The sequence below is a fragment of the Zingiber officinale genome, chromosome 6B (assembly GCF_018446385.1).
Source record: "Zingiber officinale cultivar Zhangliang chromosome 6B, Zo_v1.1, whole genome shotgun sequence".
In the NCBI taxonomy this organism is placed as follows: Eukaryota; Viridiplantae; Streptophyta; class Magnoliopsida; order Zingiberales; family Zingiberaceae; genus Zingiber; species Zingiber officinale.
The window spans coordinates 134444863-134472039 of NC_055996.1; the positions used below are offsets into that span (position 1 = coordinate 134444863).

Consider the following 27177-nt stretch of genomic DNA (forward strand, 5'->3'; position numbering starts at 1 on the left):
GAAGTTTAATTTATTTTTTCACCTAATTCTAATATTTTGAATCGTAATAGTTGAATGCAACGAATAAAAGTATTGATATAGAGGATATTTTTTTTTAATTTTTTTTATTTTTTTTTTATGAGTATAGCTAATTCTTTGATAGGTATAAGTACGAGGATATTGATAAAAGTTAAAAATTGGATAGATATGAAATTCTAAATGAATATAATAAATATGGATAGAGACGAAGAATATAAAATTTGATCTAAATTCGACTCAATATGAAATTTTAAATGAATATAATAAATAGAGATAGAGATCAAGAATATAAAATCGGATCTAAATTCGACTCGTTATCCTCCCTTTTATATACTTATTCACTATCAATCATTTAAAAAAATTACTTATTAATTTAGGTAATTAATAATAAAAAAATTAAGTATTTAACTTAATGTCATATTATGGATAAATGTTATCCATAAATTTCAAAGAAACATCCAACGTTCGCATGTATAATTTTAAATTATTATTATTATTGTTGTTTTTGACGAACAATATTTGTAAATTTTATGAAGAAATTATAATTTAATTAATTAATTAATTAATTAATTAATATTAAGGTGAAGTGGAAGAACCGAACAAGGGAGTTCAAAAGACTTTTGCCCCCGGAAAAGAAGTGGCGTCTGCAGCCTCCCGTTCCTGGAGGCGACGGGGCGCGCTCCGTTTGGGCTCTTTCTGATCGCTTCTTCTCTCTGCTTTCTTCCTGCTCCCCGCGTGAGGTGACTGATTCTCCTCTCTTGTTTTTCCCTCCTTTGGCTTTTTTTTTTGTCCGGCGTCTCTCTCGTTGGCTTATTCGATGTCATCCGAAACTTTCTCGTGCCGGTGCTGTGAATCTGCACCTGTCCCTTTCTTTTCCTTTGTGGTAGGCGTCGGTGGTTTCGCTGCAGTGCTTGTTGGTCTGGTTGATTTAGTTTTTCCATATCGATTTGGACTTTTTGCAAAGTTCTTGGTCTTCTAGGGTTTCCACGTTTTGTACGATTTGGAAATTTTGGTGCAATTAGTTAGTTCCCTTTGGTTCATAAATCTGAAATTTGAGAGAAAAACTGTGTTTTTGTTGTTTAAATCGGTAAGACTGTATATTTCTCCGGTTCCCTGTTGGATTATGAACCTCAAAATTTTATATTCGTAGTTGCTGGAGTTGACCTTGAGCTTTACGATCTAGGTGGTTTTGGCGATACTCTTGAGAAAGTTGTATTTTTTTTTTTCTCCTTTCACAAAAGTTGGCAGTTTGTTTTGCACTTGTTCTTTCAGTTTTAAAACACTAAAGTCTTCTACTCCGCTACTAGTGAGTTTACGAGCATAATTGTGTCTTGTATATCAATTGGTATGTTGATAGCTTTATGAAGCTGACCCTTTTGCTCCTTGAATCTTCAGATCTCTCACACAGTGTTGGTGGTGGGGATAATAGGATTCTGATGCTAGATCAGCTATGGTAAACAATTAAGATGTTGTCGTTAGTTGTAAGAGAAATTGAGCTGTAATAAATCAATCAAGGGAGCTTTGTGCTCCTTGTTATGGCTGTTGCCCAAGGCAACAGCAAAGATCTACTGTATTGTTGCTACAAGGTCCCTGGCCTTAGGAATCCCATCCTGGAAACCCCCCACATATCTTACCTAGAAGATAGATATGTGCTACAAGAAGAGTTGGGCTGGGGTCAATTTGGAGTTATCAGGGCATGCGCTGACATGCTTACTGGAGAGTCAGTCGCCTGTAAGTCAATCGCCAAGGATCGCCTTGTTACCACGGAGGATATTAAGAGCATCAAGCTTGAGATTGAGGTCATGGCTCGACTCTCAGGTCATCCCAACATTGTTGACCTCAAAGCTGTCTACGAGGATGATGACTATGTGCACCTTGTGATGGAGCTTTGTGCTGGCGGGGAACTTTTTCACCGTCTCGAGAAGCATGGCTACTTCTCTGAAAATGAAGCTGCTGTTCTCTTCCGGCCTCTCATGGAAGTTGTTATGTACTGCCATGACAAGGGAGTTGTCCACAGGGATCTCAAACCAGAGAACATTCTGTTGGCTACCAAATCTTTATCTTCGCCAATTAAATTGGCTGACTTTGGCCTAGCGACTTACATACAACCAGGTAGTTTTTGTTGCTATCCATGCCCATCAAAGTTTTGCCAGATCATTCTATCTCTTTCTTTGCTTATCAAGTTGGATCTTGCTTAACAGGGCAGACATTGTCTGGGACTGTTGGAAGTCCGTTTTACATAGCACCCGAGGTATTGGCAGGGGGATACAATGAGGCAGCTGATGTATGGAGTGCCGGAGTGATTCTTTATATTCTTCTTAGCGGGATGCCACCATTTTGGGGAAAGACTAAATCAAGGATATTTGAATCAGTAAGGTCTGCTGAGCTACGATTTCCTTCTGATTCATGGCAAAGTGTCTCCAACACTGCAAAGGACTTAATTAGAAGAATGTTATGCAGAGATCCTTCTCAGAGACTCACATCTAAACAAGTTTTAGGTATGGTTTAAGCATTTCAGTAATTTACTAAGAATTGTCAATATGCAATAAGTAATTTGAAAAGTTCATATTTAGAGCAGTGCCTTTTTCAATCGCATATGAATATGCAAGTATTTGGTGAAATGTGAACAAAAAGACTAACAGGTGAGACTAATTCATGGAACATCAAGTGTTTTTAATCTGTAATTACAATTCTAAGAAAGATATGGATGCCATTAGAGCTGTTTGAAACTTGTTTATTATTATTCACGCTAGTTGTGAAAGTGGATTATCTGAATGGCATCCAACATTTGTTTTCTGTTACCAACTCTCAAGCTGCCTCCTTTGTAGATCATTCCTGGATAAAAGAGCATACGCAGCAACCGCAAGTGTTGAGCGGGCAGGGCCATGAAATTGGTTTCAGGCAAGATGATGTGGGAAGCTGTTCATTTTCTACACCGCTCGTCTCTGCAAGTCGGGATGTCAGCTTTAGCACTAGTTCCCTTATTGCCTACCATGAAGTCGACGATCATTCCTCCCCCGTATTCTCATGCAGATCATCATTTTCTTCTGTTGCTGTTGAAACACCTTTGTCTTGTACAATCAATTTTTCTTTTCAGAACAGCTTTGAGTCTGAGAGTCTGAGATTCTCCACACCGATAGAAGTGATGCCAAGCTTTGCATTCTTCACGACGGAGCAACAAAAACCATTCAGTTTTACTAATGACGAGCCGGAAAATAACACATTTCATATCAGTAGGTTTCTGCACTCAGTTCAATGTCGGTCTGTTCTTTTTATAAGCTTTGTAGCTTGATTTGCATCTTTCTGGTGTGCTCAGATTCAAAATCCAGGAAGCACTCTGGTTTACCTGACTCAGTTGCATGTGCCGGTCGAGACTTCAGAGAACTGGAGCACAAAGGGGTCGAAGCCCGAAGAGGCATTTCAAGCAACTCCAAATCTAGCATCCACAGCAGAAGGAACCACACGATCGGTCTCGGAGAGCTCGATCAGCTCAACCTTGTGGTCTCGGAGTCAGTCATACGTTGGGCATCATGTGCACACCTCTCAAATGCCCCATCACTTAGGTCTTCTATGGTTTGTTGACATCCTCTTGCGTATTCAAGGAACATGGTTGAATCTATACTCGTTGAATCTATACTCGATATCGTGCTTACCCACTCGATTCGCTAAGATGATGATGAACTTAATGCTTGTGGATAATTGAGAGAAGCTCTACATGCAAGTATGGAATGTGTTCTAGATGCATTTGTACTAACCAGCCAAAATTGCTATCGTTGGAGATTATGAATATCAACTAGCATAGAGCAATTTATTTCGAGTTGTTCTTCAAGATCCACTCACTAATTGTTGCTTATTTTTATCTACTTCGATTTCTATTGTAGCACAATCAATAGATTTGATTCTAAATTATGTCACTCGTTACTAAATGATGATAAAAATGAATACGCTCCTTTCTCAGTGTCATAAATAATGTAATTAAGCCACGTGGCTCTGGAGTTTTCCAAAATAACCCCAGCGTCGTGTCGGAGCGCCGTCAGACTGGTTCGGAAAGTAAACTCCAGAATTTCTCTGTTCACCGTCAAGAGCCGCAGGAACATTTGTCGGCGGCGGTAAATTCTTGATCTCTGATTGAGGATTTGGGAGGTCAAATCGTGGAAGTCTTTTTCTGATTAAAATTTCAGGGCGAAAATGTGAGGACGGAGAGTAACGAGAGTGAGGGGGATGGCGACGAGCAGTTTAATTAGGGCTGTAAATAAGTCGAGTTGAATTTTAAGATATTTAAAATTATTTGATAAGATAATCAAGATAATATTAAAATGAATCAAGCTTGGTTTTTTTTTTTTTTTTGCTTGAGCTTGTTTGAAATTTGGCTTGAGCTTAGTTCGTTTAGATATTATCAAACTCTCAATTCAAGCTTGGCTTGAGCTTGGTTCGAGCTTGACTTGAGCTTGGTTCGTTTAGATATTATCAAGTCCTCAATTCAAGTTTGTTTGATTATTTGAAACTTTTAATTATTTGATTGATTATTAAGATTAATAATTTATTTTATTTTATTTTATTATTTATTTAACATATTGAAAAGAGTTTTATTAATAAATATAATTTTTGAACATTTTCATAAATATTATTCATGAAAAGTGTTCACGTTAATGAGTTGAACACATATGTATTCACGAGCTGTTCAAATTTATTTGTTTAATTAATTTTATGTATATTGAATGAACATAAATAAATTCTTATTAAATCGAACATTAAATTTATTCACGAATGCTGCTTGATTCATTTACGGCCTCAAGTTTAACCATTTTTTTAATCCATTTCTCTTCTTCCCCACCACCTCCTCCACACTCCACCACCTCTCGACACGACCCAACCGCCGCCATCATCCTTCCTTGCCCCACGGCCCCACTCCTCCACCACCTCCACCAAACCCTCCTTCCACTCGCCGTCTCTTCCAAGCCAAGCAAGCAAGCAAGCAAGCGACCTCCTTGATAAAGCTCGCTCCTTGAGATTGGTAGTAGGTAGCACAAGCGAGATGGAGGACGTGGAGCCTGGCACCGCTGCGAAGCGGCAAGCCGCCGGCGAAGCGTATTACTACCAGACGGCGGCGGCGGCAATGGAGGAGGAGGAGGAGGAGCGGACGTGGGCGCCGTGGCTGGTCCCGGTCTTCGTGCTCGCGTGCGTGGGCGTCTTCGTGGCGGAGATGTACGTCAACAACTGCCCCGCCCATTCTCATCCCCTCGGCTCCTGCGTCGCCGGCTTCCTCCATCGCTTCTCCTTCCAGCCCGTCCGGCAGAACCCTCTCCTCGGCCCCTCCTCCTCCACGTAATTTCTCCCACCCCCGTTCTCGCAATCTGCTCGAGAAGATTAAACATTTCTGTGTGCACTGGTTCTCTCAGCTTGGAGAAGATGGGAGCTCTCGAATGGAACAGAGTAGTCCGCCGGAATCAAGGTTGGAGGCTACTATCTTGTATCTGGTTGCACGCCGGCCTCGTCCATTTGATCGTAAACATGCTGAGTTTAATCTTCATCGGCATTCGTCTCGAACAGCAATTCGGATTCGGTGAGATTTCTTCCTATCTACTCTACATTCATCCAATCAAAACATGTGCAATTCTTTCCAGCTTGCTTGACAAATCCTTTACCTTGCAGTCCGCATTGGAGCAATATACATACTGTCAGGCTTTGGCGGTGCTGTTCTTTCAGCTCTTCTATTAAGGAATAGCATTTCTGTGGGTGCTTCAGGAGCTTTGTTTGGGCTTCTTGGATCAATGCTTTCAGAGCTCATTACAAATTGGACTATCTACTCGAATAGGGTGAACTTATTGTTTTTCATCTTCGATCGCGAAAAATTTTAGCTCAGCATGTTTTGTTCTGATAAAATGTGTATATCCTCTTTTACAGATTGCAGCTCTGTTAACTCTCATGATTGTTATCATAATCAACTTGGCCATTGGTTTATTTCCTAGTGTGGATAGCTTTGCCCATGTTGGAGGATTCTTATCGGGTTTCCTTCTCGGTTTTGTTCTGCTAATCCGGCCTCAGTTTGGATGGTTCGAGCGCGATGATCTTCCCCCTTCGGCTCAAGTTACATCCAAGTATAAAGCCTACCAATATGTCTTGTTGGTATTTGGACTCATTTTATTTGTAGCTGGGTAGGCATTCTTGATCACAAATTTCCATTCTCCAATGTAATAGCCTTCAATGATCTTTTGTTCCCGTCGCAGATTTGTCGTTGGCTTAGTTATGCTTTTTAGGGGAGTGAACGGGAACGACCACTGTCATTGGTGCCACTACCTAAATTGTGTGCCGACATCGAGTTGGAGCTGCAATAACTGAGGAAGATAACAAGTTGCTGCAACACCGCAAGAACACATTTTTCTTTCTTGGTTTATTGTGTACCAGATAAGAGTTTGTACAGCTTAAGAACCTGATTGTTATTTGATCCTGATCCTTTGAGTGAATTACCTACAGATTTTCATCAGAATTGTTTTACTGTAGTATTTGTCATTCTTAAATATGAATCTCATAATTTGATTGAAGTGTTCTAGTACTAAATGCTTGTTGTCGATGTCTCATCTTAATTATTCTAAAGATGGTATGTGTGATTGTTTGCTATGGATACCATAATTTGATTCAAGTGCAATATAAGAAACCAAACCCAATAGCAGTTAAATCTCAGGGATTCAATCTCAATTAATTTGCTGAGCCTTGGAAGCAAACACACATTCAAATTGAAAATTCAAAGCCTTTGTTATAACATCAATCCAAAACAGAAGCTGAATCCAAACCCATATTAAAAGTTAACTATCATGCTAGAATGTCTTCAAAGCAACACATGATCTATTAGCTTTGCATTCAAAGGATGGACAAAATAAGTAGTTGCTGCGATTTTAGCGCTTTCCTCCGCCACCACCCAGCTTAGGGCCTTTGGGTCCAGCACCCTTTGGAGCACCTTTTGTCTGAGTTTTCTGAGACTTTGCAACCACTTCAGCCTTTTTTGCCTTCTTCTCATCTTTTGTTTTCTTGATTCTCTCTTTGATTTCACTGAAAAAGATTGAAGAAAACAGTTGTTCATTAATCATTAGCCAACAAAACGGCAATATATTATAACAAAACTGCCTACTGATCGCACTGATACTATTGTGTGTGTGCGTGTGCAATATTCACAAGAATGGTAAAGGAGCCTTGCTACCTCACAGAGGTATAGCTTTTATTGAAAATTCTTGCACAAATATAAACTTTAGTTATCAATCGAGTTGCTAGATATCAATTTCATTGTTCATTCTGAAGGTAAAAGTGCTGATAATTTAGACCATGGTTGCACAAATGATATGCCAAATTGCCAACAATTAAACTTGCTTGGGAATGATTCTAGTGAGGCTATCACATTTCCCCTTAAGTTGTCCAAGAGTGATCACATCAATTTCTTAACAAGAACTTCCGATGACAGCCATATCAAGATCAGCCAAATCAATAGTGGAATAGTCAAAGGACAAACATGTCAACATTCCAGAACTATATGATAGCTACTGCAAGTGAAGCAAGAAAATTTTAAAATTACAGTCCGGCCACGGCTTCGGTGGATCAAAAGACAGTTGAATACATAACTAGTGGAACATTGACATGAACACAAACAGTTTGAGCAGGATGTCAAAAAGCAAGAAACATGGACATGAATTCAAACAGTTTAATTAGGATGTATAACAATGAAAAATAGAAAAGTGATAAGGTTGACATACCGAAGAGCAGCTTCCCTAGCAGCATCACGGACTTCTGGCTTTTCATTTCTCTTCTTCTGGATCACTTCTAATGTAGCACCAACAATTGACCGAGAATACGGCTTTTTAGTAGCCCGACGCTTCTTCTTTACAGCTTCAGCATGAATATCCTTATATGTAGGGGACAAAAAAAGCAGTCAACAAACGATCATCACCGATAGAGTGCGGTATCAAGAAAAATAAGTCACCTTCTTATGTTGTTTTCGGTACATTGCTGTCCAGGTAAGCTTTGCAGGCTTCAGCCGGTTGTGAAAGTACCTCTTGCATTTCGAATTGAAAAATAGGAAGACCTAAAAATAATTTGTAGGTGTTAATTAGTAACTAGCAATTCAACTTTCACATAACTATTTGGAAACCATAATTATCACAAAGTAAACTTCAAACAAAATAAATGAGGTAGTACTTAAACTAAGAATATCCAAAGAGGAAGAAAGATTTTGTTCCTATGGGAATTTATCCACCTAGAATACTGAACATGCCAAATTTAATATCTGAACAAGAGAATACTGAGAACGTGGATGATGATAGATGGCTCAACTGTGGAAGAATAGCACTAAAATTTCAGTACCTGAGAATCTGAACGCACAAATCGAATACCCCTTCCAGGATATATCTTGGTACCGCTGAAACGGCAGAGTTCAGTCCTGTGGATAAATCAGACAGAAAAATCTGAGGAAACCAGCAAATTTCACTTAATAGGTCGACAAAGGTGCTACATCTTTCCAAGGAACATACAAGTAACCCAGTAAAACAAAGTACTCAATCATATATATTATAAGGTATAGCTAGACCACTAGAAACAGCGTGTGCCATATTTTCTTGTACACTTGCAAATCCAAAGATTTCCCATAAAAAAGAGTAAGGTTTTGCAATTCGTGAATACAAAGTTGATCTTTCAACAACTATTATACGTGTCATAACTCATAATGTAGGTAGATGAAAGCGACAATAGTAAATCCTTCAATGCTAAAAAAAAATGGTTCCTAAAACAAAAACTCATAAATAAATAAATACGAATAAGATCAAAGGGTAACATAAAAAAAAAAAAATCAGTAGACGAGCTCCTTGCTCTCTCAGCCAAAGGACGCTTACTTTTCTTGAGACTGACGATTTCAATTGGTTCCCAAACTTCCCTACAAAACTGAATTATCATGAAACTCAATCCCAGAATCTCAGCAAGCACACGAAACACGACGCTACTCTATAGAAAAGCTGCGCGGTTTAATGCTTCCCTTGATCATCTAATCAAAACCAACTACCAATGCCACAAAGAAACCGAAAAAAGTGCCCTATTTCGATGTCTGAGAAAAACCCCTAAGAAATCACCGAAGAAAAAGTGAAGGAAAAAAAACCTTTTTTATGTCATCAAATGCGAAGGATTGGAAAACGGAGAATCAAAATTACTTGAAAGAAAACGTACTTGAGAACCATGGTTGCAGCCGCTGCGCCCGCACTCCTGAGGCGGAAACCCTAGCGAAGAGAATATGAACACTAGAATGGGGGATCAACTTTTAGGACCTCCGCTTCTCAGTAAATTACAAAGATACCATTCAACTCAGCTTCTGTCTCCCAACTTAAGAAGATTCAAAAGAAACAATTTCTCGTGGAACTTTGGGCCTTAAATTGTATACGTCGGCCCGTTAACGACAATCCAAAAGTAGAATGCAATTAAATAAATATTATCTAATATCTTCAGAAAGCTGAACAAAATTTATCATTCATAAATTAATTTTGAAACGTAAAATTTATATTAATAATCAACGAGGAGAAATCGTAAGATCATTATTTTTTCATTCATATTTTATATTTATTTAAAAATCATAAATCAGTTTAGAGTAGTTAGTGGAATTAAATTATTTTAATGAAAACTTAAACATGGAATTAAAATATTTAATTAAAAACTGATCATGATTTAATAAAGGTTATTAATTAAGCAAAAATTTCATTCATTTGCTGGTGTAATTTTTGAGTGAGTTAGGGCCGAATCTGACTTTTAGGAGTCTTGGCGAAAAGAGAAAAGGAATTTCTATATAAATATATTTTTACTAACGTACAATTTGAATAGAGTTTAATAGAAAATTTAAAAATTAATATATTTTATTTAAAATGTGATAAACTCCGTATAAAATATATTTCTCAAGATTCTAACACAATGTAAAATACGTTTCCCAAGTTTCTCCAAAAAGTAAAATACCTACGAAATAAAAAAAAGAACAAGTATAAAATAATCATTGAAAAAATCTAGATCATTAGCATTTTGAGAAATCAAACTTTTTTAATACATAATTTTCGATGTATAAAATTGTCAAGTCATTTGCATTCAAATTATTATCATTATTTTATCTCAATTCTTCGTGCTCATTCGTTGCATAATTATGATCATCGTTTTTTCTCAATTCTTTTGACTCATTAATTGTATGATTATTTAGTTCTTCTTGATTACTTAATTGTTGCTCATTTGTTGTATGATCATTTAGTTCTTCTTGATTTTCTTCTTGTAATTCATCAACTAAATCTTCAATTAAAGAGTCACCTTTAAAAAACTTAATGAACACCTTTGCGAGTTTTAATAATTTGTTCCACTCTTTTTTTTCTAACTCCCAGATTGATATTTCTTTGGAAACATATTTGTACAATAAATTTCAAATGTAAAAATAAAATACACAAAACTAGCAACAAAGCTAACAATGAAACAAATACAAACAGTGAAAATAATAATGAAAGAGCAATAAAGCTTGGTATGTTCTTGAAGCAATCAATATAATCTATTTTATAATGATTGAAATTGGGATGCTTTATTTTAACTCTTTCAAATATGCAAGAAAAATCATAAAATATTATACTCTAATACAATATAAAAATTAATATTGAATATTAACAATAATACATAACTTACGTTGTACGTTTATATATTGATCAAACTAAAATTTCAATTGGAGAATAGACTTTTTTATTTAATTAGAAAAAATTTAAAAGAAAAAAGGGAGGAAATTAACTTTTATGATTCAAACTTTACTCTAAATCGTTTACATTCCTTTTTTTTAGATTTTTGAATGAAAAATAATTTTTTAACCTTTATTAAAACAATCTAATAATATATATATTTTTCTGAATCTTTAATAAAATAGTCTTTTATAAAACAATCCAACAATATATATATATATATATATTTTAGATCTTTATTAAAATAATCTAATAAAATATATTTTTTAAATTTTTATTAAAATAATTTAATTATATATAATATATATTGTATATGCATGTCAAATTTAGGGATCCCTAAAAATCTAGAGCTCTAGGGCGTCGCGCCCGATGACATGCCTCAAGCTTGGCCTTGGAGGGAGCCTTGTTGTAATAATAAAATCAGTACTATATAATTTAAAAGTCATGAATTTGAGTTTCGAAAATAACTTTTTACAAAAATAAAATAAAGAAATAAAAAATGATAATCTCTGTTAGCCTTATTGATTATCCCTGGAGTGATCGGCCCGGCTCCACAGAAGTTTCCCACCGACCACCAGAGTAAATCGGGAAGCGCATGCTGCGACCAGCCCTGAAGCCTAGTATCCTTTGATTACGCTTCTTATTTGGAGGAAAAATTCCTGTAAATACGTCGTAGCTAAAGTTGGTCCGAATTTATCTGATAATTTCAAATAGGTGGAGCATCGTGCACTTTGCAGATGTAATTTCTAACTCATCATAAAAATTATACAGAATCATTAATCGCACTAGAAATTTAAAGACTTGAATTTATTGACATCGCATTTTCCTAATCCATGACTCCAATCTACATAAGTTGGTTCGAATTTATCCGATAATTTCAAATCTCTAATAAGCAAACAATAGAACTTGAACTATGCCAGGAGGGATGCTAACTGTAGTCGATCCTCACCTTGCTTCTTCTTGGATAGATGCTACATTCATGGTGGCATTAGAAGACTGATCTGTAATTGTTCCCTCCGAACGCCAGAAACCGATGATTGAAGCCAAGTCTTCAACCGAAACCTTCACGACATCCTTTCTGACCCCAATGTCAGTGATGTATCTGTTTGCACAATACATGCCGGCAGTGACGGTGGCCATCCCCACAGGCCCGGCTGCCAACAGCTTGAACGGGGTAGAGAGCAAGGCTGCCAAAGGAACACCAAATAAGGATGATGCTTGTCCACTTGCCCCAATGCCAAGCTCTTCAACGGATAGAAGGCCAGTCTTGCAGTAGAGAGCAAAATCTTCGCAGTTGTGATCGAAGACATCATAATTACCGAAACCATTCTGAAGCAGGTACATGGCTCGGTTGATCACGGTGTCCGGGGAATCAGATGCTGCGGTGGTGCATGTGCCACCCCGGACTTTGGCAAGAAAAACCGAGGCCGGGACTCCATATTCGAAGGAATAGAGGGAGCCATTGCCAAGGAAGCAATCCAAGCAAGAGAGGATGACCTCGCTATTGGGTTGGTGGAATCCACAATCCGGAAAAGTCGGGCATACCTCAGGAACTCTTGAACTTGAACTAGAAGAAATGATTGAGGGGCCGGATGAATCAACAGCTTTCGAAGTGTCCTTTTTGCGGGTAAAATGAACCACTTTGTTTCCTCCAACATAAATACCTGCAGATATTGCACTCAACTAGTTTATCGACCCATCTATGATTAGTAGTAGGTGTCCTGATGAATGTTCTACATGAAAAATTCAAACAATCAGCAAACATGTGTAATGTGTTTACATACAAACCAAGATTTATACTGGTGCCACTGATAGATGAACAATCAGGAATTAAACATGTAATTCAATTAGATCTGTTTCCATCGATATGGTGAAAAAAAAACACTATCATAAGCAGCAAAAGAAGCTGTTTACCATGAAGGAATCTTAGTAAAAGGAGTAATCATAGAAGCAGAAACCAGGACAGCTCGAAAAGAACATCACATGGGAAAAGCAAAAAATGCTTCCCCCAACAAAGATGGCCCCAAAAGAAAACCATTTGTCCTGTGATTATGACTAGACTAGCCTCCTTGATTACTTCCATTAACAGCTCTATACATTGCTCGATATCGACTAATCTATGAAGTGTATGCACACGAACATGCTTGAAGTGTAAGACTGAAGGAATAAAAAGTAAAAGATTATGCTAATGCAAATTAAAAAAGACAGGATCTGGAAGAAGAGTTACAGAAAACTAGTTTTCCAAAGGAAAATGGATTGACAGAAAAAGAATCTTAGTAAATACCATAGAGGAAATCATGTATAACCAAAGACAGTAACCAATAACAAAAGGTAGATGTTCTGACAAATAATGCACAAGTACAACTTTAAGGTAGACTGTATATGACGCAACCAGAGAAGGTACTTTTTATCTACGCACTGATTTGCATATAGAATCTGAACTAAATGTGGAAGAGTCCAAACTTGCATACGGTACTTGGGTAGTTAACCAAATAGCAAGGCTGTAAGAACAAAGAAACATCATGATGTTCCAATTAAAATCTTCTAAGACACAACTATCTAATCAATTTAAAAGTCGAAGCATCAGCAAGACAGTTGGAAGCAGGTAATCTACTTCACATATATTGTCAGAAAATTAAAAGATTGATTACTGGAACAGGAATTTTGCTTATTCCAAGTCAACGATTCCAATGCATGGCCTGATAAATTAAATTTAATAAAACAAAGACGATGAAGAGACCACAGTACAATTGGGGCTAATTTGTGGGATTCCATAACAATTCTCTAGTTTTCCCCAGAAAATGCTGATAAAATATGGGTCGGCATTGAATCTCTAATCCAAAAAGATCGCTGAAAATCAAGCATGGATTGGGAGATCCCAAGCAAACCATGACGGATCAAAATTCCAGATGAAAAAAAAAACCCAAATTGAGCCGCAGACAAACGGAAACGAAAGAATCGTCGACGGAGATTAACGGAGAGCACAACCCAAAACAATTGCGAAGAACGGGAAGGAGATTGGAGGAGTACCGTGATGGGCGTAAGCGTAGACCGCTCTCCAGGTGTAAATGTGATCGCCTGCCTTAATCTCCGCCCTCTCCACCTTGTTCGACAGCAGACCCATCTTCGCTTCGCCTTCTTCTTCTACCCACTCTCTCTCAGGTCTTCCCCGGTCTTCAACTCTTCATTTTTTAATACCCGACCCAAAGCATCGGATCACGAGCCGTTGAAGATCGATCAGACGTCACAAAGCGCTTCGTCACGTAGCGGAGTCCTCGAGGCTTTTTCACTGGGCAAAAACGCAATTGCATTAAAAAAAATTAGAATTAAATAATGATTAAAGATAAAATCGCGAAATTTTAATTATTTTTTTTTAAAATAATAATTTGTAACCGTTGATTGAGAATAAGGTTAAATCTGTAAACAGTTTAGGAAGGTTAATTATTAATTTTGACGTTGAGAGTAGGTGCAGGGCAAATGTCCTTCCGGATCTGCCGTCATTGTCTCATACTTACCGTCATTTTTTTTCTTCCAACTCATGGAGCAGGTTTCTCCTCCAGCTTTATGGAGCGCAGGCATATCATTTTCACACTTTTTTTTAAAAAGAAAATTCACCTAAAAAAGACTAGGCAAATAGAGTTGAATTGACATTCATTGGTTCGAGTATCTCATTTTTGTTTGGGGCAAACAACAAATATGTTTGATACTGATGTGGCAGAACACTGAAGTCCTATGCGTTTTGTATAGCTGTTAATTAAAATTAAGGTGGATCAAACTTCACTTAAAAGAATCAGACTCAACTCAGATGAGACTCAACTTAGATGAGATCAAATCTACTCAACATATTCATTCCAAAGAATATACTAACATTCTCTTTGTCTCGGTCTCGGATCCTAATATCCTTTATGTCTCAGTCTTAATCGCCAGCATATTATCTCAGATCCAAACATCCTCCCTCGGCTTCGATCGTCGACATCCCTCATAGCTCGACCTCAAATCCCAACATCATTCCTCAGTCTCAGTCACTAGCATCCTTCATGTCTCAATCTCAATTGCAACATTATGCCTCAGATCCTGACATATCTCTTGGTCTCAGTCATCGACATCCTCCACACCTCAATATTAGATATCGACATCACATCTAGCTCGGTCCCCATCACCGACATCTTCTCGCAGCCTTAGCCGTCAACACTATCTTGAATTTGGCCTCGAATGCTGACACCATCCCGAACTTGGTCCTAGCCACCGACTCCGTCTAGAACTCAGCCTCAATCCCGACATCCTCCTTGTCTCAACCTCAGTTGATGACTTCATCTATTTTCAAGGCCACTCAACATCAACCTCATTTTTGTTGGTGCAGTTGGGGCGAATGATCAAACCTAAGTTTTGATGAATGACAAATGGATTAAAGTTAGGTCTATTGTGATATAACATTTCCACCAAATGTGTAGGACATGACGGATCTGACACTAAACTGAAATTCATCTAGATATGAAGGACTTGATAGCCGGTAGAAGTCCAGATAGGCCAAGGAGTGACCCGATATCTGACGGAAAGTCCGACTGGGTCCGCGGGACCTAATAGCTAGCCGAAGTCTAGTTGGGTCTGCGGACCTGATAACTGGCAGGAAGATCTGGTGGACTATAAGGAAGTCAAGCGATTCTGCGTGATAAGTAAGGAAGTCACTAAAAGAGAATGTTCCAATGAGGACGAGTCCTAATTAGGGACTTTACATGTAAGTCCAATTTAGATCCATTTTAGAAACCTAGACCGAGACTTTGACTAGATTGTGGTCTTGGAGAGACATGATCTAACAAATAAACACTTATTTTATTATTGTCCTAACCTCGTTTTGCATGGTATACATTATTTTTAGACTAACACATTTTATAGGATGAAAGGAGAAAAAATATCCTTGGATGAACAGTGTCCAAGGCGTCTCTAAGGTGCTCTGAAGCACCTCAGATCGTAGCTTGAAGGCACCTTGGACTAGCCGGAGGTGCCCTCAAGAAGATAAGTCTGCGGATAAGGCTTCGTGGCATGGAGGTGCCCTGGAGACGCCTTCGAATGCTTGGAAGCGCGCTCGCGCAAATAGAAGCCACAGTTAGTGGAGTTTATCATCACTGAAGTCTTCAAGATCAGAATTGCTATTGGAGGTGTCCTCACTGGTCAATAAAAGAGCAGTTTCGGCAATAACTCATACACAACTCCTACAAGTGAACTTTCGAGCTTCCGTCTGCTTTGACTTCACCCCTTGCTGTGTTGCAACATTGCTACGCTCGATTACTGCTGAGAAGCTGTCTAACACCGAGCTCGATCCAATTTCCTTCAAAATGTTGGGTAACGAAAGTTTTAATTAAAGTGCTTAATTACTGCACAAAGGAAAGTATAGATTGTTACACTTGTCCTTGTTTTACTATTGTACTCGATTCCCTCTTCTAGTAGTTCCGGAAGAAGATTTTTAGTGGATTGTCCGTCGATACGACCAGAGGGATTATGGGCCTTGGAGTAAGAGTCGCCGAAGGCTCCGAACCAAGTAACTCCTCGTATACTTATGCTTTTTTTATTTCTGCTTTATCATATTACGCTGTGTACTCATTTTTAAAAAACCAAAAAGGATAAGTATTTTAAAACCGCGTGATTCACCCTCCTCTCACTTGCATAACGATCCTATAAGTGGTATCAAAGCCAGATCGCTTTGAATTGGTGAAACCACCAATCAAGCAGATGCTTTTTCTTATTCATTCTCCATTTTGAGATTTTTTATTATATCTGAATTGGTACGATTCCCTTTCTAGATAAATTTTCTTTTACTTAGGTTTTTGCTTGAAATTGATGTAACATCACTTGAGCTTTATTTTCTTTATTTCTCCCATACTATTAATCAAGACCAAGTCTTGATACTTCTTTCTATTTTTTTGTTTATGCAAGAATCTTTTTTAATGGCACAAAACGAGGGCTACAACACTTCTCATCCACCGCTATACAACAGAGACGACTTCTCCTACTGGAAGAAGAGGATGGAGCTCTATCTAAAAATCGACATCGACCAATAGTTCTCTATTCTATAAGGGTACAAGGAGTCAATCGATGAAGAAATTAAAATACCTTTCAACTCGGAGAATTGGAACACAGAAATGAAGAAAAAAACTTAAATTGACAACAAGGTAGTAAACACTCTTCAATGTGGACTGACGAGGAAAGAACTCAACCAAGTTGGACCATTCAAGAATGCATATAAACTTTGGGACAAGCTGATCGAGCTGCACAAAGGCACAAATGATGCAAAGGTAACCAAAAGAGATCTACTTTTTAATATTTTGTTTAATATTAAAATACAGGACGAAGAAACAACAACTCAACTATATACAAGATGTTGGTTGCTACTCGGAAAATCTAACGGTTCCACTGTACAAAAATTTTGTACAAATGTCTGAACCTTTTCCTAGCTACCATGTGTTCTTTTAAATTAAACTTGGATCGCCTCCGGAACTTAACACGTTTGATCCTAATTTTAATTTATTTGTTCTTTTAGGTTTAGACTTGGACCTCCTGCGGAACTTAACACGTTCGATCCAAATCACCTAGGTCACGAAGACAATTAAATATCTATTTCCAAAATCGGCTTCCAGTACTACATGGCGAGGCACATGACCTTCTTGGATATGGGAGCAACCACCACCGACTAGACAAAGCCTTTTAAGGAAATTAAATATTTAACCTTCCCATAGTAACCCTAGGTTAACCTCTAAGAACAATCAAATCACAAGGAAAAGAAAAAAATAAAAGAACACAATTTCGAAAACTAATTCGAAAAACTAGAATCGTATGCCTCTTGTATTTGGTATTTTTACATGGACATAAAACTAACATGATGCGGAAAACAATATTAGTTATACCTTACTTAGTAGATAATGACCTCTTGATCTTCTACCGTATTCCTCTTCTAATCTCGGACTTGTGTGGGCAACGATCTTCCGAGACGAGGACCACCTAGCACCTTCTTCTCCTTCCTTCAAGTTTCGGCCAAGCACAAAACTTCCAAAGGATGAAGATCTTTTCCACCAACCAAGCTCCAAGGGATGTAAGCTTTCTCTCCTTCTTCTCCAAGCTAAAATCCGGCCACCACTTGATCTCCAAGGAGGATGAGAGGTCCGGCCACACCAAGGAGAGGAGAGAACTTGAAGGGGCCGGCCACACCAAGGAAGAAAAGAGGGAGAAAAATAATAGAGGTTGTTCACCTTGAAGGCACCTAAAACCCCCTCTTTTATAATCCTTTAGCCTTGGTAAATAAAGAAAATTTAATAAAAACTTCCTTAACTCTATTGCCATTGAAAAGGAAAATTTTAATTAATTAAAATTAAAATCCTTTTCTTAGTGTATATGGCCGGCCACATCAAATAAGCAAATAAGGAAATTTTTCGCTAGAAAAATTAAAGCTTCCTAATTTGCTTCCGGAGAAATTTTAAAATAAAATTTCTCTTTAATAATCCCTTCATGATTGATGCTATAAAAGGAAATTTCTATAATTTAAAAATTTAACTTTTCAACATGTGGATGATAAATAAATAAAGTTTTTACCAAAATTAAAATCAACCTTTTAATCTACAAATAAGGAAAGAGATTTAACTATTCTCTTAATCTTTTGTAGAATCTTATAAAAGGAAATATTTTAATTTTTAAACTCTCTTTTAAATCATGTATTCCACATAAAAAAAAATTTAAAATTAAAATTTCTTTTGTATTTTTAATGGCCGGCCACCTAGACTTGGGTTCAAGCTAGGATTATTTTAATTTTAATTTTAATTAAAGTCTAGGTGGCCGACCATTAAAATTAAACCAAGGCTTGGCCGGCCCTAGCTTGGTCCCCAAGCTAGCTTGGCCGACCCCTATAACATGGGTATGAAGGTGGGTATAGGTGGGTATAGTACTCTATAAATAAGAAGCTACGATAGGGACCGAGAGGAGGAATTGGTTTTGGTCTCCCGATAAAATTAAGCATCCCGCGTTCGCCCCGAACACACAACTTAATTTTATCAATAATAATTTATTCCACTAGAGAACTATTATTGAACTACCGCACCAATCCCAAATTACATTTTGGGCTCCTTCTTATTATGAGTGTGTTAATCTCCCTATGTTTAAGATGTCGAATGTCCACTAATTAAGTGAGTTACTGACAACTCATTTAATTAATATCTTAATCCAAGAGTAGTACCACTCAACATTATTGTCATGTCGGACTAAGTCCACATGGTTTAACATGACAATCCTTATGAGCTCCTCTTAGGAACATTATCAACCTAGATCACTAGGACACAGTTTCCTTCTATAATCAACAACACACACTATAAGTGATATCATTTCCCAACTTATCGAGCTTATTGATTTATCGAACTAAATCTCACTCATTGATAAATTAAATAAATAAATATCAAATATACGTGCTTGTTATTATATTAGGATTAAGAGCACACACTTCCATAATAATTGAGGTCTTATTCCTTTATAAAGTCAGTATATAAAAGAAACGACCTCTGATGGTTCTACTCAATACATTCTAAGTGTACTAGTGTAATTATATAGTTAAGATAAACTAATACCTAATTACACTACGACCTTCCAATGGTTTGTTCCTTTCCATTTTGGTCGTGAGCTACTGTTTATAATTTATAAGGTACTGATAACATTATCTTCTGTATGTGACACCACATACTATGTTATCTACAATATAAATTAATTGAACAACTACAAACAAATGTAGATAATTTGTCCAAATGTGATTCTTTATTCAAAATAAATGTTTACAAAAGCTTAGGCTTTCAGTATACACTCTAATACAAGAATCAAGGACATTCTAATTGGGCTCCACCTAATCGGCAACCAATTGGAGAATAGGAATGTGATAAGGTATGCCTTGAACTCTTTTCCTCGAAACGCATAATGGGCATCTGTAGTAGATGCCTATAAAATTTTGAGAAATTTAAATAAATTAAATTTGATGAATTATTCTATGAGCTAGAGCTGCATGAATAGACTAACTCCCAAAAGACTGAAAAAGATGTAGCTTTCCTTGTAGATTCTACAAAGAAGACAAAGAACATGACCAAGCAAAAGGTAGAATCTAAATTTGACTCAGAATCAGATGCAAAAAAGCAATTGGTGAACATGGTAAGGAGAATGGTCACCAAGAAGAAGAAGGACTTCAACACAAAGGACCTTTAAAAGATGATCAAGTCTAATATCAGCAAGTCAAGCATCACCTGCTTTGGATGAAACAAAAAGGGCCACTACAAACACGAGTGTCTAAACATTAAGGAAGATAAACTCAAGGACTTCAAGAAAAAGAAGGGACTCAGAGCTACTTGGGACGAGTTATCATTTGAAGAATCAGACAACAACGAATCGAAGCAACACAACTATTGTGCACTGATGGCAACCGGAACAGAATTAGAAAGTGAGTCGGAACAAGACAACGAGTCATAATACAAGTCAAGACACGAGTCTGTACTCATTTCCGAAGGTTCCAATGAGGTACAATCTCTTTGAAGTAAAAAATTCTTTAAAATTATTTCATGCTTGCATAAAATGTTATCTGCTTCTGAAAACCAAATAAATGAACTTAGTAAAGAAAATATAGAACTCAAGGAAAAACTTAAATTAAACCTAACAACTGAACCAAGTCAATCTGAAAATTGAACTCAAGTTGCTAAACTTGAACTTGAGGAAGAAAAGTCAACCTTAAAATCTGAAGTTGTAAACCTTAAAAGCTTACTTGAAAAATTTACAACAAGATTCAAAAACCAAGATCTTATACTTGGATCACAAAGAGCTATCTATAACAAATCCAGACTTGAATATTTACCTCATTCTTTAATCCGAACAAACACCAAATAAAAGTTTAGATTCCAAAATCTTGTCTAACCAAGCAAGTAGGACAAAATCAATACTAGGTACCTAAAAATGAAATACATTATATAAGAACAAAATGAGAAAATGTCTTAAATAAATCTCATAAACTAAATCCAAAATACAAATTCAAATTAGCTAAACCAAACTTGGGTTACCAGTTCAAGTTAATACAAAAAGGTAAAACTCACAAATAAAACTATAATCAAGTATACTATAACTGTAAATCAAATCGACACAAATCCAACTCAAAATTTTATAATTTAGGGGGAGACTCCAAATTAGTTGGCACCTCAAGAATATGAATTTTACCCAGTAAGGGTAATTAGGACTAGATAGATTAGAGACTAATTTAACTTGGCAAATAGTACTAGAGAAGTTTAGGATGATAGTAGATTAGAGAAGTTTTGTCTTTGCATGTCTGGGAAAAATCATATGTGTTCGACTTGGTGCATTTGACTTAGTGAAACTAACTAAAACTACCCTTTACCAATCTAAATTGGTTAAACTAGAGTTTTATATTAAGTTCTTTGGACAGAATTATTTGAAAAATCTCAAAGCACGTGGTTACTCTAATGATATCCATGTGACCCACCACAACCTAAAAATTTATTCAAAGAATGCTCGCTTGATGGATCCAAAGCTAAACTTGAATCTAATACAAGTTAAACCAACTCCTAAAAATTAACTTAACTCATCTCACAAAATAATAGGATACTTTTATCTGAAAACTTAGACTGGGCGTGATGATTAGATCAATAGAATTCAAATCTAACCTAAACCTAACTTGATCAAGAATTAAAATTAAAAATAAACTTAAACTTAAAATTGAAATTAAAATTAATTTAACTCTATGTTCATTTAACAAATCAAAATTAATACAACTTAATTAAAATGAATCATACTTAACTCCCAAAAATAAACCAAAGATGCTTCCAATTGAGTCGGAGGCACCCCGTATTAAGGCGGCAAATCTCCCGCTAAAACTCTTGAATGTGTCTTCATCGACATTGAAGGAGCCCTCCATAACGCATTGAAGATGCCTCCAATCTCTATTCTAACAGTGAACAAAGACGTTCTCTGTTCGCAAAATAACTTTGGGAAGGTGCCTCAGCTAACTTCTTCGCCTCATTTCTTCTCTTTTCACCTCCTAAACTACAAAAATGCCTCCTAGGTACCCTCTAAACCTAACCTTACAATGTAGTTTCTATTTATTTATTGTATGTGCTTAGATTTGTGTAAATCCGTTAATTATTTAGGAAAATATAGGTCGTTAAACCGCCCATTACTACTCCATCTATAGATGTTAGGTTTCCCACTAAGCAACTTAGGTTGCATTTTTTTAGAGCATACATATGTACCCCTTAAGACCAGATATCTGAATAGGGTCTTTTTTACCCATTATTGTTCAAACATAACAAAGGTAATAGATTATTATAACTTAGGCCATCTAGTTTATTGTAACCAGGCAATGAATCTAGATTTATGTGCCCAATTTTACAATAATATAGTTAAGGTAGATAACCTAAACTACTCCTCCAAAGTAGCTAGTAGGGATATTAATTTTTTCCCTGCTGTTATATTCAACTGCTTAGGTATACGTCAGTCAGTCTGCTCATTTTTGTACTACCCTAGTAGGGACTTACCATTTGGCGAGTTCTACTCCTATATTACATTGGATATTATCCATATGCATTTTTTTTTGGAGAGGATAGAGTACCCACAGTGACCAACTTTAGATGTCTCTCTATTAGGGTACAAGACTATACATTATATCGAGTCCTCACCACTTACATTTTGCTATTCTCATCCCGAGATGATGGGACCATAGTTTGTAAAATCGCGATCCGGATCGTAGGATCGGAAACCCAAAATCGATCCAGGATCGTGCAGAATCATTTTTCAGTAGGATCGCAGCAGGATCGGTAGGATCGCAGCAGAATCGGTAGAATCGGAGCAGGATCGGAGCAGAATCGGAGCAGGATCGATGGAAACTTTGAGAGGTCATAACTTTTGACTCGGATTGAACCACGGGACTTATAATATATCAAATTAAAGCTCGTTCAGAGATCTTTAATAAATTTCAAAGTTTATCCTTAACCATTATCTTTTTTTCATCTTATTAGAGTTTTAAATTATTTAAATATATGTTTAATTATTTTTGAGTTAGTTTTTTATCAATAATATTCTGTCATTTATTTTTCTCAAAATAATAAGTTTTTGGATGCCTATTGTCTAGTATTGTGTGACATCAACCAGTCTTTAGAAGATTATTTCCGGCATTCATATTTGAATCAAAGGATTCAATAGCTTCTGTTATATACGTTAGATGCTTTGTTGACATTTAAATTGAATTATCTTATAAATCAAGGAAATATTTTTGACATTGTATGTGTTATTATTATTGTGTTAATAGATATTTTATATTCTTTCATTTTATGATATGAAAATATAAATATTATTACTATGCGAGAATGGTAGTTGAATTACAAGTTAATTTAAATTTGTACATGTAGTAATGTAATTTGATGTGTTGAGTGTAAATAATTGCATATATATACAAAATTAGTTATTTATTTATATGTAAATGAGTTTTTAAGGTATTTTTTCTAATTATTAATCATGTATGATAAAATTTTAAGGGTTTTTGGTAGGATCGTACGATTCTACGATCCGATCCTGACCGATCCGATCCTGACCCTAAATCGATCCTGCGTAGGATCGCGATTCTACAAACTATGGATGGAACCATCTCATTCATTTTTTTTCTTTACACACTGTGCCAGTGATTAGACATTAGTATTACATTACACATCTTTCATAATGTCATCCACACATCTAGTATGATCACTAGGGGACACATCCACATGCCCTATTGCCATGTATTGACCGTTATCTTTTCAGCTATAAGGATTGATGTTACCCAGGCTGTACTCCCTCCTCTGGGTGAGTACGATAGTTTTGGATAGCGTCAGTTAGCTCTAGCACATATAGAGGTCACTGCTCAAGAGGTTTAGTCTAGAGAGGAGGTATCCATCCCCAACTAGTGGCACTCGCGGGGGTCGTTGAGGCAGTTGAGCTAGTCGAGGACTAGCGGAAGAGATGCCAAAGTTTACATTTGATGGCATATTTGCATCTAGGGATGGCAATGGACCGGGTTTAAATCCGATCCCATATTAAACCCGCCCCAATGGGTCATGGGATGGGTTTAAGCTCGTTGACCGGGTTTAGAAGTGGGTTCGGAGTGGGCTATGAGTTTCAATGAACCCGCCCCGTATAATAATAATAATAATAATAATAATAATAATAATAATAATAATAATAATAATAATAATAATAATAATAATAATAATCTTATATATATATAGCGAGTTGGAGGGTCCAATCTGCCTCAAACCCGTCGAGTTTTTGAGTGGGGTCGGGGCGGGGCGGGTTCCAGTTTAGGTTCATTTTTTTTCTGGCGGACCAAGTTTGGGATTAGCCAAACTTGACTCAAACTTGACCCGTTGTCATTCCTAATTTGTATCGTCTCCACATCTGTCCCAACCTTCCACCTCACTCTCTATAGATGAGTGTCTCACTAGATTAGAGGAGTCATTTGTCTGGATCCAATAGTCAATCTCAGAGGAATTCACCTCTCTTCGTGACGAGATGACCACTGGATTTAGACAGTTAGACCAGCAAATGCAGGCCATACTTCAGGCCTTACGTGTGACTGATCAGTCCCCACCTCCACCTACTGATGATGATTAGACTTTATTCAGTGCACTTGTTTATATTATTTACTTAACATGGCTTATCTACTTGACTTGTTCAATTTATATATCTGGTAGTTACTTATTATTTACCTTAGTTTAATAATCTAGTAAATTCTTTTTGAAAATCTAATTAAAGGATAGGATGTGTTTTTCCTTAAATAAATTTTAAGTTTTAGGAAAACTCATGAATTATGTTTTCTCAAAATCTCAGTTTTCTTGTATTTCAAAACTATTATGGACTTAGCCTAGGACTTCCCTTAGAAATTATGATTCTATAGTTTTTAGACAGCCAACATCTCACAAACACACTTGGATTACCTTATGTATTTAAAAACATAGAATGACGTGAGATGCATAGAACTTTGGTTGGACTTCAAATGCTTATATCAGTGCATCAATATAAGTCTAGGTGAAAAATATAAAAATACAATGATCAAGTTAAATAGTCCTTCTTAGTAGATAATTAGCTGGATACATGTATTTAACTTGATTAACTAAGTGAACACTACTATCTTCTGGTAGTTAATTAATAACTAAAGATTAGACATTTAAAAATAATTTTTAGATGATTATTATTTTTTAATATCATGTTAAGGGGACAGATATGAAATTTGCTTTGAAAAATTTCTTTGAAAACACTTTGAAAAATATTTTGTAAAATTCGTGTAAAGTTTTATGTTTTAAAAATAACTTGCAAAAAGTCCTTGAACATATTTGACAAGTTTATTCAAAAACTTACTGCTTTGAAAAGCCCTTGTAAAATGTTTTTTTTTTACAATTTTTAACTTTGTTAAACTTTATTTTAAAAAATATTTTAAAAATATTTCCAAAACTAATTTGCTTAATTTTTTAACAAATGCTTTACAAAATACTTATAAATTTTTTGAAAAGCATTTTTGAACATTATTACTTTTTAAAATGTTCTTGAAAAATACTTGAAAATACTTCGCAAATTATCTTTGAAACATAGTTTGAAAATACTTTTATAATTTTCAATTATATGTTTTGAAAAAATAGTTTGAAACTCTTTTCAAAATTTGCAAAAATCTTTCTCTCAATTTCTTTTCAACAAGTGTTATCTTTGAATTTCTAAATCCTTCCTGATATATACCTGAAATTTTATGCAAAAAAAATTATTTAACTTTACAACATTTATTGCTTGATTTGGTTACTTGATTGATTTACTTCCAATTTTTTTTTCTACATCCTCCCTTCCATTTGCTTTCTCTTGCTTAATTGCATATTTTTTTTTATTAATGTCAAAAGGGGAGGGTTAGGGTTTATATAAGAAAAACTAAAAAAATCTAAAAAACTTAACCCTAAAATGATCAAGAGAATAAAACAAGAGATTTCTCTTAAATTATTTTTTTCTATATATGTTTGTATATTTTTTTCTAACTTTAATACAGGTTATTATTGCATCAAAAATAAGGAGATTGTTGATGCAGTTGGCGCCAATGATCAAACCTAAATTTTGATAAATGACAAATGGATTAAAGTTAGGCCTATTGTGATCTAATATTTCTACCAAGTGTGTAGAACTTGATGAGTCTGACACTAGGCTGAAATCTAGCTAGCTCTGTAGGACTTGATAGCTAGTGTAGAAGTTCGGATAGGTCAAAAAGTAATCTGATATTTGATGGAAAGTTCAGCTGGATCCGCGGGATCTGATAGCTGACCGAAGTCCGGTTGGGTCTACGGACCTGACAACTGGTGGGAAAACCTACTTGACCATAAGGAAGTCAAGCGATTTTACGTGGTATATAAGGTAACTCATTGGAGGAGAGTGTTCTAGTGAGGATGAGTCCCAATTAGGACTTTAGGCGTAGGTCTAATTTATGTCTATTTTGGAAACCTAGACTAGATTCTGTTCTTGGATAGACAAGATCTAATTAATAAACTCTTATTTTGTTATTGTCCTAACCTCGTTTTGTAGGGTACAATTTATTTTTGAACTAACACATTTTGCAGAACGAAAGAAGGAAAAATAGTCTCAGATGAACAGTGTCTGAGGCATAGGAGTCCCCGAAGGCTCCAAACCAAGTAACTCCTCGTGTACTTATATTTTTTCAGTTTCTACTTTATCATATTTTACTACGTACTCGTTTTTAAAAACCAAAAAGGACAATTTTTCTAAAAATCATATGATTCACCCCTCTTTCACGTACATAATGATCCCACAATTTCCTCATCCTCGGATCAGGCTCACACCCTATGTTGGTTCACTGACAATAACTATTGATACCGCAAATAAGATAGGGTCCCCAAAGTTGGGTTGAACTCAAGAAAGCTGGTTGATATGACGGTCAAAGTCAAGGAAAGGTCAATACTTAGGGCCTACCATGGTTGCATGGCTTAGTCGAATAGTTCAGTCGATCAGATTTGTCCGATGGGATACTGAGTTCCCCCTGGCTTGATGGAATCATGAACCGTTTCAATTCAATTAAAATCCGAGTTCTCTCGATCTGATTGAATATACTAGACGTATGACTTGACCGAACTCCTTGTCCAAGTGGATGTCGAGTCCTCAGGGAGGTTGAGGTCTCAAGATGGTCAACATTCCTTAGCCGACGCAATCCCATCCATCAAAGTGTATTAATGGTCCATCAACCCAACGACCTGATATTCCTTTTTGACGTTTTTTATAACCTTTGTTAGAGAATCAAGAGAATATTCTCTATGCAATATATACGACGGAAGCTTCTACCTTGCTAAGAACAGATATGACGGGTCAATTTTAGAAAAGTTGTGAAAATATCAAAATAACC

The 27177-nt window shown here is 36.3% G+C and overlaps 4 protein-coding genes across 5 annotated transcripts; 2 read left to right on the forward strand and 2 right to left on the reverse strand.

Annotated features, from left to right (window-relative positions):
• The first annotated feature begins 612 nt into the window (after positions 1-612).
• On the forward strand, positions 613-3835 carry LOC121989659 (calcium-dependent protein kinase 26-like). The gene is made up of 5 exons (XM_042543840.1): positions 613-758; positions 1414-2130; positions 2220-2516; positions 2847-3251; positions 3335-3835. The coding sequence occupies exons 2-5, from the start codon at positions 1554-1556 to the stop codon at positions 3598-3600; spliced, it is 1545 nt and encodes a 514-aa protein (XP_042399774.1). The 5' UTR covers positions 613-758; positions 1414-1553; the 3' UTR covers positions 3601-3835.
• A 1033-nt stretch (positions 3836-4868) lies between these two features.
• LOC121989660 (RHOMBOID-like protein 3) lies at positions 4869-6449 on the forward strand. 2 transcript variants are annotated; one of them, XM_042543842.1, is made up of 5 exons: positions 4869-5343; positions 5418-5581; positions 5671-5834; positions 5923-6116; positions 6246-6449. In XM_042543842.1, the coding sequence occupies exons 1-5, from the start codon at positions 5054-5056 to the stop codon at positions 6355-6357; spliced, it is 924 nt and encodes a 307-aa protein (XP_042399776.1). In that variant the 5' UTR covers positions 4869-5053; the 3' UTR covers positions 6358-6449. The 2 variants fall into 2 exon arrangements, with proteins under 2 accessions (XP_042399776.1, XP_042399775.1); XM_042543841.1 differs by having other exon boundaries at positions 4870-5343; positions 5923-6173.
• Positions 6450-6729: 280 nt separating this feature from the next.
• Positions 6730-9355, reverse strand: LOC121989662 (60S ribosomal protein L24). Its single transcript, XM_042543845.1, has 5 exons — positions 9220-9355; positions 8368-8443; positions 7988-8089; positions 7761-7909; positions 6730-7065 (listed from the first exon to the last, which is right to left on the reverse strand). The coding sequence occupies exons 1-5, from the start codon at positions 9228-9230 to the stop codon at positions 6912-6914; spliced, it is 492 nt and encodes a 163-aa protein (XP_042399779.1). The 5' UTR covers positions 9231-9355; the 3' UTR covers positions 6730-6911.
• Positions 9356-11530: 2175 nt separating this feature from the next.
• Positions 11531-13924, reverse strand: LOC121989661 (protein LEAD-SENSITIVE 1-like). The gene is made up of 2 exons (XM_042543844.1): positions 13773-13924; positions 11531-12406 (listed from the first exon to the last, which is right to left on the reverse strand). The coding sequence occupies exons 1-2, from the start codon at positions 13864-13866 to the stop codon at positions 11688-11690; spliced, it is 813 nt and encodes a 270-aa protein (XP_042399778.1). The 5' UTR covers positions 13867-13924; the 3' UTR covers positions 11531-11687.
• Positions 13925-27177: the final 13253 nt, after the last annotated feature.

What these genes read in the sequence shown, in the direction of transcription:
- LOC121989659 (XM_042543840.1), top strand. Translation starts at nt 1,554, where the DNA reads ATGGCTGTTGCCCAAGGCAACAGCAAAGATCTACTGTATTGTTGCTAC. An exon ending in AGCGACTTACATACAACCAG is followed by an intron (nt 2,131 to 2,219) that starts GTAGTTTTTGTT and finishes CTTGCTTAACAG; the next exon opens with GGCAGACATTGTCTGGGACT. An exon ending in CACATCTAAACAAGTTTTAG is followed by an intron (nt 2,517 to 2,846) that starts GTATGGTTTAAG and finishes CCTCCTTTGTAG; the next exon opens with ATCATTCCTGGATAAAAGAG.
- LOC121989662 (XM_042543845.1), bottom strand. An exon ending in ACCGAAAACAACATAAGAAG is followed by an intron (nt 7,910 to 7,987) that starts GTGACTTATTTT and finishes CCTACATATAAG; the next exon opens with GATATTCATGCTGAAGCTGT. An exon ending in GCTAGGGAAGCTGCTCTTCG is followed by an intron (nt 7,066 to 7,760) that starts GTATGTCAACCT and finishes AATCTTTTTCAG; the next exon opens with TGAAATCAAAGAGAGAATCA.
- LOC121989661 (XM_042543844.1), bottom strand. Translation starts at nt 13,866, where the DNA reads ATGGGTCTGCTGTCGAACAAGGTGGAGAGGGCGGAGATTAAGGCAGGC. An exon ending in CTACGCTTACGCCCATCACG is followed by an intron (nt 12,407 to 13,772) that starts GTACTCCTCCAA and finishes CAATATCTGCAG; the next exon opens with GTATTTATGTTGGAGGAAAC.
- LOC121989660 (XM_042543841.1), top strand. Translation starts at nt 5,054, where the DNA reads ATGGAGGACGTGGAGCCTGGCACCGCTGCGAAGCGGCAAGCCGCCGGC. An exon ending in CTCGGCCCCTCCTCCTCCAC is followed by an intron (nt 5,344 to 5,417) that starts GTAATTTCTCCC and finishes TGGTTCTCTCAG; the next exon opens with CTTGGAGAAGATGGGAGCTC. An exon ending in GGACTATCTACTCGAATAGG is followed by an intron (nt 5,835 to 5,922) that starts GTGAACTTATTG and finishes CCTCTTTTACAG; the next exon opens with ATTGCAGCTCTGTTAACTCT.